This window comes from Halichoerus grypus, chromosome 9 (genome assembly GCF_964656455.1).
Source record: "Halichoerus grypus chromosome 9, mHalGry1.hap1.1, whole genome shotgun sequence".
NCBI classification, from domain to species: domain Eukaryota; kingdom Metazoa; phylum Chordata; class Mammalia; order Carnivora; family Phocidae; genus Halichoerus; species Halichoerus grypus.
In genome coordinates this window covers 128,976,490-128,989,035 of record NC_135720.1, presented here as the reverse complement: position 1 = coordinate 128,989,035, position 12,546 = coordinate 128,976,490, and the positions used below count along the sequence as shown (strand labels likewise).

General features: G+C 38.8%; 2 protein-coding genes across 6 annotated transcripts in view; one reads left to right on the top strand and one right to left on the bottom strand.

Annotated features, from left to right (window-relative positions):
• The window catches only part of SMIM13 (small integral membrane protein 13), a 211,127-nt gene that overhangs the window by 187,753 nt on the left and 10,828 nt on the right, over positions 1-12,546 (bottom strand). The window lies entirely within an intron of this gene.
• Positions 7,648-7,940, top strand: LOC118544667 (U6 snRNA-associated Sm-like protein LSm5). Its single transcript, XM_036106559.2, has one exon. The coding sequence runs from the start codon at positions 7,743-7,745 to the stop codon at positions 7,923-7,925; it is 183 nt and encodes a 60-aa protein (XP_035962452.1). The 5' UTR covers positions 7,648-7,742; the 3' UTR covers positions 7,926-7,940.

Genomic DNA, 12,546 nt, shown 5'->3' with positions numbered 1-12,546 from the left:
AGCAGAAAGAACTCTGGAGGAGTCAGGAGCCCCAGTTCTGAGAGAAGAGTCAGAAGCTACTGTGGGAACTAAATGAGAAGGGCTCTACAAGGCCGGGAAACCATCAACATGATCAAAGCCCAGAACACTTGCATCAAACCCAAAAGAAACCCCATATCCATCAGCGGTTACTCCCCATTTCCTCCGCCCCCACCCCTGGCAACCAGTAATCAACCTTTCTGTCTCTACGGATTTGTCCATTCTGAGCATTTCATATCAATGGAATCACAATATGTAGTCTTGGGTCTGGCTTCTTCCACTGACCTATACTTTCAAGGTTCATCATCCATGTTGTTACAGGTATCACTTCATTCCCTTTTTATCACAGAATAATATTCCATTGCACGAATACATCACATCTGGTTTAACCATTCAACAATGAATGGCCATTCGGGTAGCTTCTACTTTGGGGTTGGTATAAAACAGTTTCTGCTTTTTGGCTGCAGTGACCATTTGTGTACAAGTTTTTGTAGAGACCTATTTTCATTTCTCTTGGGTATATATCTAGGAGTAAACTGCTGGATGAGGGGGTAACTTTATGCTTAACCATTTGTGAAACTGCTAAACGGTTTTCCAAAGCAGCTGCGCCACTTCACATCCCCACATTTGGAGCTGCATGAGGCTCCCAATTCTCTACATCCTCACCAAGACTTTTCATTGTCCACCTTTCCCATGACAGTCCACCTTTCCCATGACAGTCATCCTAGTGGGTGTAGCACTGTGGCTTTTATTTGCATTTCCCTCGTGACTAAAGATGTTGAGCATCTTTTCACATGTTTATTGGCCACTTATATATCTTCTTTGGAGAAATATCTATTCCATTCCTTTGCCCATTTTTTAAATCACATTGTCTTTTTAATGAGTTGTAAGAGTTCTTTATATATTCTTGATACTAGACCTTTATTAGATATATGATTTCCAAATATTTCCTTCCACTCTGGGTTGTTTTTTCACTGTCTGATAATGTTATTTGAAGTACAAATGTTTTTAATTATGATGAAGCCTAATTTATCATTTTTTTTCTGTAATGAAATCTAACTTACCGATTTTTTCTTTGGTTGCTTGTACTTTGGGTGTCATATCATATCTAGGGAACCACTGAATAACCCAAGGTCATGAAGATTTACACCTATGTATTCCTCTAAGGGTTTTAGTTGTAGCTCTTACATTTAGGTCTGATCTATTTTAGTTAATTTTGGTATGAGAGAGAGATTCAAATTCATTCTGCATGTGGATATCAAGTTGTTCTAAAACCATTTGTTGAAAAGGCTTCTCTTTTCCCCATTAAATTGTCTTGACACCTTTGTCAAAAATCAAATGACCTGGGCGCCTGGGTGGCTCAGTCAGTTAAGCATCTGCCTTTGCTCAGGTCATGATCCTGAAGTCCCAGGATCAAGTCCCACATCCGTCTCCCTGCTCAGTGGGGAGTCTGCTTCTCCCTTTGCCCTTCACCCTGCTCATGCTCTCTCTTGCTTGCTTGCTCTCTCTTTAAACCTTTAAAAATCTTTAAGAAAAATAAAAATAAAAACAAACACAGTTTAAAAAAATAATAAACGGACCATAAATTGATCTATACTATCTCTATGCCAGTACACACCATTTTGATTACAGCAGCTTTGTATTTAAGTTTTGAAATTGAGGGGCGCCTGAGTGGTCATGATCTCAGGGTCCTGGGATGGATTCCCGAGTCAGGATCCCTGCTCAGCGGGGAGTCTGCTTCTCCTTCTCCCTCTGCCCACCCCCCACTCCTGTTCTCTCCTGCGCTCTCTCTCAAATAAATAAAATCTTTTAAAAAAGTTTTAAAACTGAGAGTTAAAGTCTACTATCTTTGTTCTTTTCAAGATCATTTTGACTGTTCTGAGTCCCTTGCATTTCCATGTAAATTTTATAATTACACTGTTGATTTCTGCAAATAAGGCAGTGAGAATTTTGATAGGGATTATGCTGAATCTGCCGATTAATGTGGGGACCCTACACAGTTTTTTTTAATGCTTCCCTGTACTTATAAGATTTTTCCACAATAAACAAACATGACTTTGATAAATAAAAAAATCAGGAAAAACAAGTCAGAAACTAATAAGTAAATCATGAATACTCTATAAACTTATGTTTTAAATATGCCAATGCCACTAATTGGCCTAAACTATTAAAGCCAGTTGATTTCAACAAATACTAAAGAAAACCGTTAACTCTTAGGTTAGTTTTGACTATCAAATTCTTGACCTCATAAAGAACAAAGACTCCAACAGTGGCTACAAGGTGTAAAATGACCATAAAGAAAAGTAGGGGAGTACTCTTTTGACTAAGACTATGGTGAAGGGCTGGCATGCTGGAGTCCCACCATAAAATACTAGAGTGCCCCTGCAGTGATGGTTAAGAGCTGTCTCCTAGCACAGAAATCTACACAGTAAGGAACTAAGGACAGCTGTGGCAGTCAGTTTGGGAAGGCACAAAAGCATTCAGCTAGATCACAAACTCTTTCTCAACTTTAATGAAACGAGCCCCCCCCCTTAATTTTTTTAATCACTGCCAACAACCTATGCAAGGGAATCGATCTCAAATCAAAAAATTCAGAATGTGGTTGCCAATGAGGTGCTGAGTTCAGAGCAGTAAGTTATGGCTACTACCACCTCCATACACACAGCTAAACCACTCCGTTCCACACCTCTCCTTTGTATCCCCCAATCTGGGATAAGAAAACTTGAGAAGCGTGCTCATTTTCCCTATTTGGTCGGGGTGTTCAGATATGCAAGGGTCGGGAGTGGAAGGGGAGCGTGTGGTCAGTGACACTGCTTCCCACAAAACATCGTAAAGTAGAGAAGTCCCCTGACTGAGATACAGAGCTCGTCCGCTGGGCAGCCAAAAACGAAAGGACAAACATTCACCATGCTGGTGTTTTATGGACTAGTGTAACGACAGGGTGGGAACGCAAAGCTAAAAGATAAATAGTGTTGATAAGAACTGCAGAGGTATTTGCTAAACTGAGGGAAGTTCAACAAGCTGTTCTCCAAGTAAAATGACTCAAGTTCTAACAGCTATTAATTTTTCAGAGACAGATGGCAGAAGGAAGTGGGGGAAGGGAGTTTCCATATCACAGTACCTACGATTAGTAAGATCTCATGCTTCTACAGAGTATTATTAGTCTGAACAAAGGAGGATCCTAAAAACTTCAGGCAGTTTGATTAAAAAAAAAAAATTATACACACGATCATTTATTTTAGGAAAAAAAACATTATTAAAACCCCAATGGGTATATACCAAGGAAAGCATGACATAGCAAAGAAGAAACTAAGAGAGGTACTAGTACAGCGCCACATAAAGCTGCTAATAAGACCGTTACTATGTTAATTACACATTTTTTAAGTCTGGGACAGGTACTGCAAGGAAATGCTTTGCACATATCATTTAATGGCCAAACTGTCACTCAATTTAACTAAACTGTCCATTCACATACTTCTGGAAGCTGATTAATGGGGGCCCTGCTCTATTCATCTCTAGTATTTTAGTTATACTGGTCTTATGATTAAAAACAAAGTAGAAAGTCATATACATAGTTCATCTCCTCTTCTTTTAATAAAGCAGCTTTTAGGTCAAGTAACAGAAACCTTGACTTATCTTCACCAAAAAGTGGGAATTTATTGTTAGCTTACAGGAGAGTAAGCTTACAGAATGCAAGGGAAGAAGTAGGTTGCTGGGACAGAACTAGAAGGCTCTTGGGAATGGATGTCATTCTCACAGCATTATTTGTTTCTCTCTACACACTTCACTTTCTTCTCAGCTTCCCTTGCACATAGCTGCTTCTTCCCTCTTCTATGGAAGACTTCTTGGTTCATAACCTCAAAAAACAAAACAAAACAAAACAAAACAAAAAACCCATCCTGGATTTCCATCTCCCAACTTGGGTCTAGTGTCAGCCCCAGAGCAGGGTCAGTGCGCATTACCTGCGTGAGGTATGGCCAGCATGGGTGTAGGGCTACCCCGGAGAGCTAGAGGGTGATCTTAGAGATTGCAGGGGAGTGGACAGGATAGCCTAGAAAAAGAATCCAGGAAAGCTGTCTCCTCTACTTTTTTTAGCAACAGAGTCCTGGAGGATGGTCTCCACTAATGAGTCACTCAGAAACAAAACATCCCTGAGCTAGGCAGGCAATTCTTCTGTTGGATAAAGTCTAACCAAAATCTTCAATCTTCTTGCCTTGATTCCTTCAAAACCACAACACAGTGTAACCTTTAATGAATGTCCGCACTGCAAGAGGTCCTCAACCTCTTGAACTCAGGAACTACTTATGGTGGGGGTGAGGTGAGATCAGATGAGGCTGGGAGTCATATTCTCCCTTTTAAGGGAAAAGAACACAAGTAAGTGTAAGGCCAGTTCAAAAGCATTTATTATCCAATGGAATGACCCTAAAGGTATATGATTACCACATTACAGCCATTCACAACAAAATCACTCCAACTGGCTACTCATCATACTCTGCTAGGAAGCTTTGAGAAATACAACTCTTGACTTCCCATATGACTAGACCAGCTCAGTTTGGACTCTGGGACCTACTGACTAACTTCTACCAGGTATGTGTATGTATCTTTGTGGGGCAGTGGGATGAGAGGAAGAATTACCACTAAAAAAGCTACCTTTTACTGAAAAGGACTTACCCTGTACCTGCATGCCTACAGCCAACAAGAACTCTCATGGAAGCAGAGCTCATACAACTCCTCCACTGACAACAAATGTGAAGACACCAGAAACTGCTTACCTAACCTTGCTCTATGGGATGTGTGTCTCCTACCTTGTTCTGGGATTTAGTAAGAGAGAAATGGGAAAGAGGAAGGGAGAGAAGTGGGGGGAGGAGAACTGTCCACAACTGTATGTATACAGAATCAGAAATTTACACCGATTGCTGAAACCAGTACTGTAGTTTTTCATAGTTTAAAAGGCAAGTGTGTGCCTTGCTCCAGTCTCACACTGGTAATTACGCACTGTATGTCAGAAAACCTGGTGGGCAACAGCGGGGGTATATTCTGGGATAAGCAAAGGAGCACTCACCTGTGTGTGCCAATAACTAAGCATTAGTTCAAAGGATGAATTTCATGAAACACACTGTACATTGTTTTTCTCTGCAAGATAAAGGTGCTGGCAGCAGAAGGGTGGTGATAGCAGATGAACCTGAGAGATGAACCAACACCATCAACACACCACAAACCCAAGGGACCGTTGTAATTATAGAGCTCTCAGTTTACAAAGTGCTTTTCTATTCAACAGCTCCTGTAATCCTCCCAATTGTCCTCTGAATTAATGAGACTAGGAATCATTATCCCCAATTTCTAGATAACAAAATAAAGGCTCAAAGTGACTCAACCATTGAAGAAGGCCAGCTAGGCAAGAGAGCAACGATTTTTAAAAAGTGTATCAGATTTCTCAGATTTTCGTGGTGAAAGTATGGCTAAAACCCAAAACACTAATTAGAGAATGAGAATTTGACTTCACTACCCAAGATCTTTTCAGGTCAAAAGCCCAGCTACAGTATAATCACAAATGTTTGTCTCTGTGGAATCATTCCAACGGAGTTACATAATCCCACCTTCATGATGGCAACTAAGTGGTTAACTAATTGGCTCAATACCAATCTCAAGCTGTATAAAGCTCTTTTCCATTTTCAATCCTCTTACTGATTTTTATTTTTCTCTGAAGGTAGCTAAGGCTCACTTCTAAGATAATATATCCAAGGCCACAGACAAGACTAAGTAAAAATAGAGCCATGCTCTTCCCCTTCTTGCCACAATATTCCCTCTACAGCACACCCCTTGCGTAATGACACACTGGGTAACACTAGATGATAAGCCCCTGGAGATACCATTACTGAATCAACACCATGTTGAACCATAATAGCTCCACATCCAAAACTCTTTTATCCAACAAACATGACATTTTTTAAGTTGCCTTTTTAAAACCTCTCCTCTTATCTTTTCTATTTTCTTCTCTCTTTGGTGACAACACGCCCATAGATCCAAATATTACCTCTATGACAAATGATAAGCACATTTTCCCCCCATACTTCCCACCTTCCTTGAATCTCTGCTTAGTTCGCTTGACGGCCCCTTTAAAAAGTATATACATTCCACAGCTCCTCCTTCTGATTTTCATATTTCTGTAATGGGTATTATATCCTCTCCCCATGTCTCTGGTGAGAAATAGTTCCTTTTTGGCACATGGCCCCTCCTCTACTTTACCTCAGTGCTATATAGATTCTACCTCGGTAAACCCTCTCCCATCTGTTTGCTTCTCTCCATTCTCAGTGTCATTCTCGAGCCTGTACCAAATCCTTATTATCTGCCAACTGGATTATCAGCATAATGGCTGACAGCTCACATGCAAGTTGGAGCCACACTGCTTGGCCATGAATCCTAACTCAACAACTTACCTGCAACTGGAGCCAGTTAACCTCTATGTGCCTCAGTTTCCTCTTGCATTAAATGGAGATAATAGTACCCATTCTCAAAGGGTGACACTGGTAATAAAAGGAATACACATAACATGCTAAAGAGAATGAGTGGCACATAATAAACACATATCAAACGTTACCCATTGTCACTGTCTCCTAGGTTCCAGTCCCTTCTTCTTTCGGGCAAATGCTACAGACAAAAGGCTACTACCACTGTTACTAAGAATTTTAAGCATCACCAATACATAATTTTTACACCTTTCTACTACACTATCTCTTGAGTATAATGCTGTCTTGAGTGACTGCTTTAGCACTTCATGCTCACTTCCATCTTTCATTGCATTAATAACTAATTGTCTCTCATTCCCTCTAAGACACCAGTTTCTGAAGACAAGGAAATGTATGGTTTACCAATGTCTTCAACTTCGTTCCCTATGTCTTGAACAGGACCTGGCACAGAGCAGACCCTCAAATCAACCAATCCCCATTCTCAGCCCCTCAACATGCAGACAAAACTACCCATGAATTTAAGGGTATAATGACTTTCACCAATTAACCCATTTCGTAGCCCTGAAGATGCCTGCTACATAATGTAGTTATAAATGGAGAACTGCTTTAAGACACTGAACAACCTTATCAACCAAGGTGACCTGACACATAAGAGTACGCTCTATTCAGTAACTATAGAAGAATCATTCTCAAGTGTATACAGAACATTCACCAAAATACACCATCAATCGGTCTTATTAACTTCAAGGGTAAACCCTCTTAAATTCTACTATACAAAATATATTTTCTGACCATAACAAAATTAAACTAGAAACTGATGACAAAATGGTAATTGGGGGAAAAATTCAAATATTCAAAGTTTAAACAACATACTCCTAAATAATCCACTCCAAAGAGAAATCACAAGTGAAACTAAAAAATAGTTTGAACTGAATTACTTTTTTTTTATTTAAATTAAAGTTAGTCAAGATATAGTGTAGTAGTATTGATTTCAGGAACAGAATTTAGCGATTCATCACTTACATATCCGTGTAACACCCAGTGCTCATCACAAGTATCCTCGTTAATGCCCATCACCTACTTATCCCATTCCCCCCACCCACCCATCCACACCTCCCCCTGAATAATTTTTTTAAATCAAAAGCAATACCCGGGACTTCTGGCGTAGCCACGGCACCTAACGCTACCACTAACCCCTCACAGCTGCTGCCTCTAGAGCTTGTGGACAAATGTATAGGGTCAATAATTCACATTGTGATGAAGAGTGATAAAGAAATTGTTGGCACACTTTTGGGATTTGATGACTTTGTCCGTATGGTACTGGAGGATGTCACTGAGTTTGAAATCACACCAGAAGGAAGAAGGATCACTAAATTTGATCAAATTTTGCTAAATGGAAATAATATAACAATGCTGGTTCCTGGAGGTCCTGAAGTATGAATGGATTTCCTTGACTTACTCTGTTTTGTCCTATAATAGCAAAATAGAAAAAAAAATTTTAACCTTTTAATGTTTGGATTCTGTAAAGCTAAGTTTCCCGTTAAAGGGGAAATATTTTGAAGATGCACTGTAAATTCTCATTTTTTAACTTAATCATTATTATCTTGGAAAAAGAACAGTTTGTTCTTCGAAGACTAAAATAAAAATGTTTTCAGTTAAAAAACAAAAAAGAAAAGCAATACCCACAAAGAAATTTATTAACTATTTTTTTTAAAAAGGAAGGCCCCAAATCAATAGTCTAAGCTTCCACCATGAGAAACTAGAAAAGAAGTACAAATTAAACTCAAAATAAGTAGAAGAAAATAAAGATAAAAGCATAAAGCAATGAAATAGAATATGGATGAATAATAAAGGGGAAAAAAAACCACAATGAAACCAAAGTTGATTCTTCAAAATGATCAATATAATGTATAAACCTCCTGCCAAACTGATCATGTGAAAAAAAAAAGAGACACAAATAAGGAATGAAAGAGAAGACATCACCATAGATCCTACAGATATTAAAAGGATAATGAGAATATTATAAACTTTATTCTGGTAAATTACACAATTCAGATTAGAGTGCTTAAAAAGCACAAAATATGAAAGCTCACAAAAGAAGAAATAGATAACTAAAATAGCCCAACATGTAGTAAAGAAACTGAATTTGTAGTTAAAACCTTCTCCAAAAGAAAAGTCCTGGCCCAGATTAATTCTACCACACATTTAAGAAAAAGTATATGAACTGTGGCAGACACAGCTTAGTAACCTCAATGAGTCAGGCCATGTATAAGTAACTCTTGTGTGACCTGTCCCCTTGAGGGTGTATGGAACCTGTGATCCACTTCCAACCAATAGAATTCAGCAAGGGTGATGGGACAGGTTATATGATAAAGGTAAAAGGATTTTGCAGATACAATTAAGGAATCCATCAGTTGATTCTGAGTTACTGAAAAGGGAAATTACCATAGGTGGACCCAATCCAATTAAGTGTAAATCATTAAAAGAGAGACTGAGACCGTCCTTGGTATCACAGAGATTCTCCTGCTGACTTAAAGCAGCAAGCCACTGTTAAGTCCTACAGTCAGTCACAAGGAACTGAACTCCACCAGCCGTCCTAAGAGGCGGGCTAACACCCTGAATGCACTGCGAGATGGAGAATAGAGGACCCAGCTAAAGCCATACCCAGACTCCTAACCTGCAGAAACTGTGAGCTAATAATTATATGTTGTCGGAATTTGTTAAGTTTGTGGTGATTTGTTATGCAGCAATAGAAAACTAATATCGTAATTCTAAGCAAACTCTTCAAAGAAATAAAAAAGGAACAGTCCCAACTCACTTTTGATGAGATCTTGCATGACCCTTACGACAAAACCAGATAAAAGCATTTAAGAAAGCTACTAATATTCCTCATGAATGTAAATGAGAAAACCTCAAATATTTAGTAAATCAAACCCTGCAATATATAAAAACGATAACCCATCAATATGTAAAAAGGGCATATCTGAGGAATGTGGGGTTGTTTTAACATTCAAAACTCAATGTAATACACCATATAAAGAGACTTAAAAACGCCATGACTATCTCAATGCAGAAAAAGCATTTGAAAAGAAATCCAACATCCATTGCTGATTTTTTAAAATATTTCATAGTAGGAATAGAAGGAACTTTTCTTTTCTAGCCTGATAAAGAATATCTACAAACTCAGCTAACATTAAACTGAACAGTGAAAGACCGTGTTTCTCAAAGATCAAGGAGAAAGATCTGCTCTCAGCCCCTTCTTTCAATGCTACACTGGAGGTACAATGAGGCAAAAACTTAAAAGACACATCCTGGAAGGAATAGGTAAAACAATCATTGGCAGTTAGTATGAACCTCTGGGTAGAAAATTCTATGGAATTTACAAAAAAATAAAGGTAGTAAGTGAATTTTGCAGTTCTGTAGAATACACTGCCAATATACAAAAATCATCTGAATTTCTATATATCTGCAGCAAACATTAAATGAGTACCACGCACAATAGCATCAAAACTATGAAACCTTTACAGTTAAATTTGACAAAATTAGTGCAAGAACTGTATTATATACTGAAATACATAAAATGTTGCTGAGAGAAATTAAAGCCCCCCCCCCAAAAAAGAATAAAGAGATACAATATGGTCATGGATTGTTAACATTAAGATGTCTATTCTCTCCAAATTCAATAGATCTATTTTAACAAGCTGATTCTGAAGCTTATAAAGAAATGCAAAGGATCTAAAATAGCAAACATTTTGAAAAGAATAACACTGCATAACCTACACAATTGGTGTCAATGGAACAGAATAGTCCAGAAATAAACCTATATATATATATATATATATATATATATATATATATATATATATATCATATATATATCATATATCTCATATATATATGAGATCAATTGATTTTCAACAATTGCCTTCAATAAATGATGCTAAAACTACCCTTATGTATAAAAGAACCCTGGATCCTTAACTTAAACCAAACACAAAAAATTACTTCAAAGAAAGTATTTATAAAACATGTATCTGATAAGAGACTGTACCCAAAATACATTAGAATTGTTACAACTTGATAATAAAAAGACAATGAAATTTCTTAAGTGGACAAAAAATTTAAACAGACGCTTGACAACATGGCTGTTGGCAATGGAAAACACGTTTGGCAATTTCTTATAAAGCTACCCAAGAGAAATGAGAACCTATATCCCCACCAAGACTTGTAAATGAATGCTAATAATAGTAGTAATACTTGTAATAGCCCAGGCTCCCTGCTCAGCCAGGAGACTGCTTCTCCCTCTCCCACTCCCCCTGCTTGTGTTCCCTCTCTCGCTGTGTCTCTGTCAAATAAATAAAATCTTAAAAAAGGGGGAGGGGGGGCGCCTGGGTGGCTCAGTCGTTAAGCATCTGCCTTCAGCTCAGGTCATACTCCCAGGGTCCTGGGATCAAGCCCCTCATTGGGCTCCCTGCTCCACGGGAAACCTGCTTCTCCCTCTCCCACTCCCCCTGTTTGTGTTCCCTCTCTCGCTGTGTATCTCTCTGTCAAATAAATAAAAGCTTTAAAAAAAAAAAAATACTTGTAACAGCCAAAAACTGGAAACTCTAATAGTTATCAATAAGCAACTGGATTAACAAGCTCTGGTATATCCATCCAGTGGAATATTATCCATCAACTTAAAAAATGAATCACTGATATATGCAACAACACAGATGGATTTCAAAAGCATTATGCTAAGTGAAAGAAGTCAAACACAAAAGATTTGCTGCATGATTCCACTTACATTAAATTCTAGAAAAGGTAAAATTATGGTTATGGGAAGCAGTGCAATTGTTGCAAGGGCTTAAGGACTTACTACAAAAGGCCATGAGAGAATCTTCTGGAGTGATCAAAATGTTCTGTATCTTGATTGTGGTGGTGGTCACACCACTACACACATTTGCTAAAACTCATCAAATTTTGTACTTTCTCTTCACACTTTTCTGTGATCATTTTGAAATGTATGCTATCCATGTTAAACTAAGGACAGTTTATAAACTATTTCTAAGACCAGGTTTAATCTTCGAAAAACTATTTTCCACACATCAGTTAATTCCTATTTCTTCACTTGTACCTCAATGTGAGCTAGATAAGCAGAAATGTATCGATCTTCAGTATTCCCAGATTGTTATTTGCATTTGTTTGATGGCTAAAATTAAGAGGTTGCACGCACTGTTCAAGTCATACAGCTAGTAAGTGGCAGTGCTGGTCGTCTTTAAAGCTAGATCCGCCAGAGTCCTTGCGTGGCACAGCAGGAACCCAGGACTGGGCACTAGACAAGGCCTGGAAATTTCAGTCTATCCATGGTCTGTTAAGCCAGGTTGAACTAGGGAGCACAACCAAGCCAACCCCTGGAGAAGGGAGAATCTGCACACCAAGACAGCTATTTCTCTCTCATGCAGGCCCACATTGATACTCTCCTCTGACCTAAAAACTTCAATCTCAAATGCTCTTTAGATACAGGGGCAGGCAGAGCCGACAGAAGTGGCATCACTGTTGTTGGGTCAGGCTACAATCAGACCAACACCACTCCCAGCCCCTACACACCAACCCTTAACACTAACCTACCTGGTTTCCTTGCTTCTAGCCTCCCACTCCTCACACTGTATCTAGGACAGCCTACAAAATGCTAAGTTCCTGCTAAAAACTCTTAGACAGCTCCACTACTGCCTATCAGAAAGCAGAAATTCTGCAGGAGATGCCTATAAAATGCCACAATCTGGGTGCTTCCTGCCTCCATCTATAACCTCAGCCAATTCTTCAAGGACTGAAAATTCATTCATTTGAATATTCATGGAGCACCTACTATGTTCCAAATACCATCCTTAGTGGGACATATTTGCCCCCCAAGGAAGAACTCTAGGCAAAAATAAAGCATTGTAAGGGAAAAGGGAGGTGTGTGGGAGACTCATGTCTTACGGAGAGGTCAGTGAATCCTCAATGACAACTGGAATGACAGTGACTAAGTTGCCATTTACTGAGATGGAGAAGGCTCCAAGATCAAGAATGTGGCTTTAGG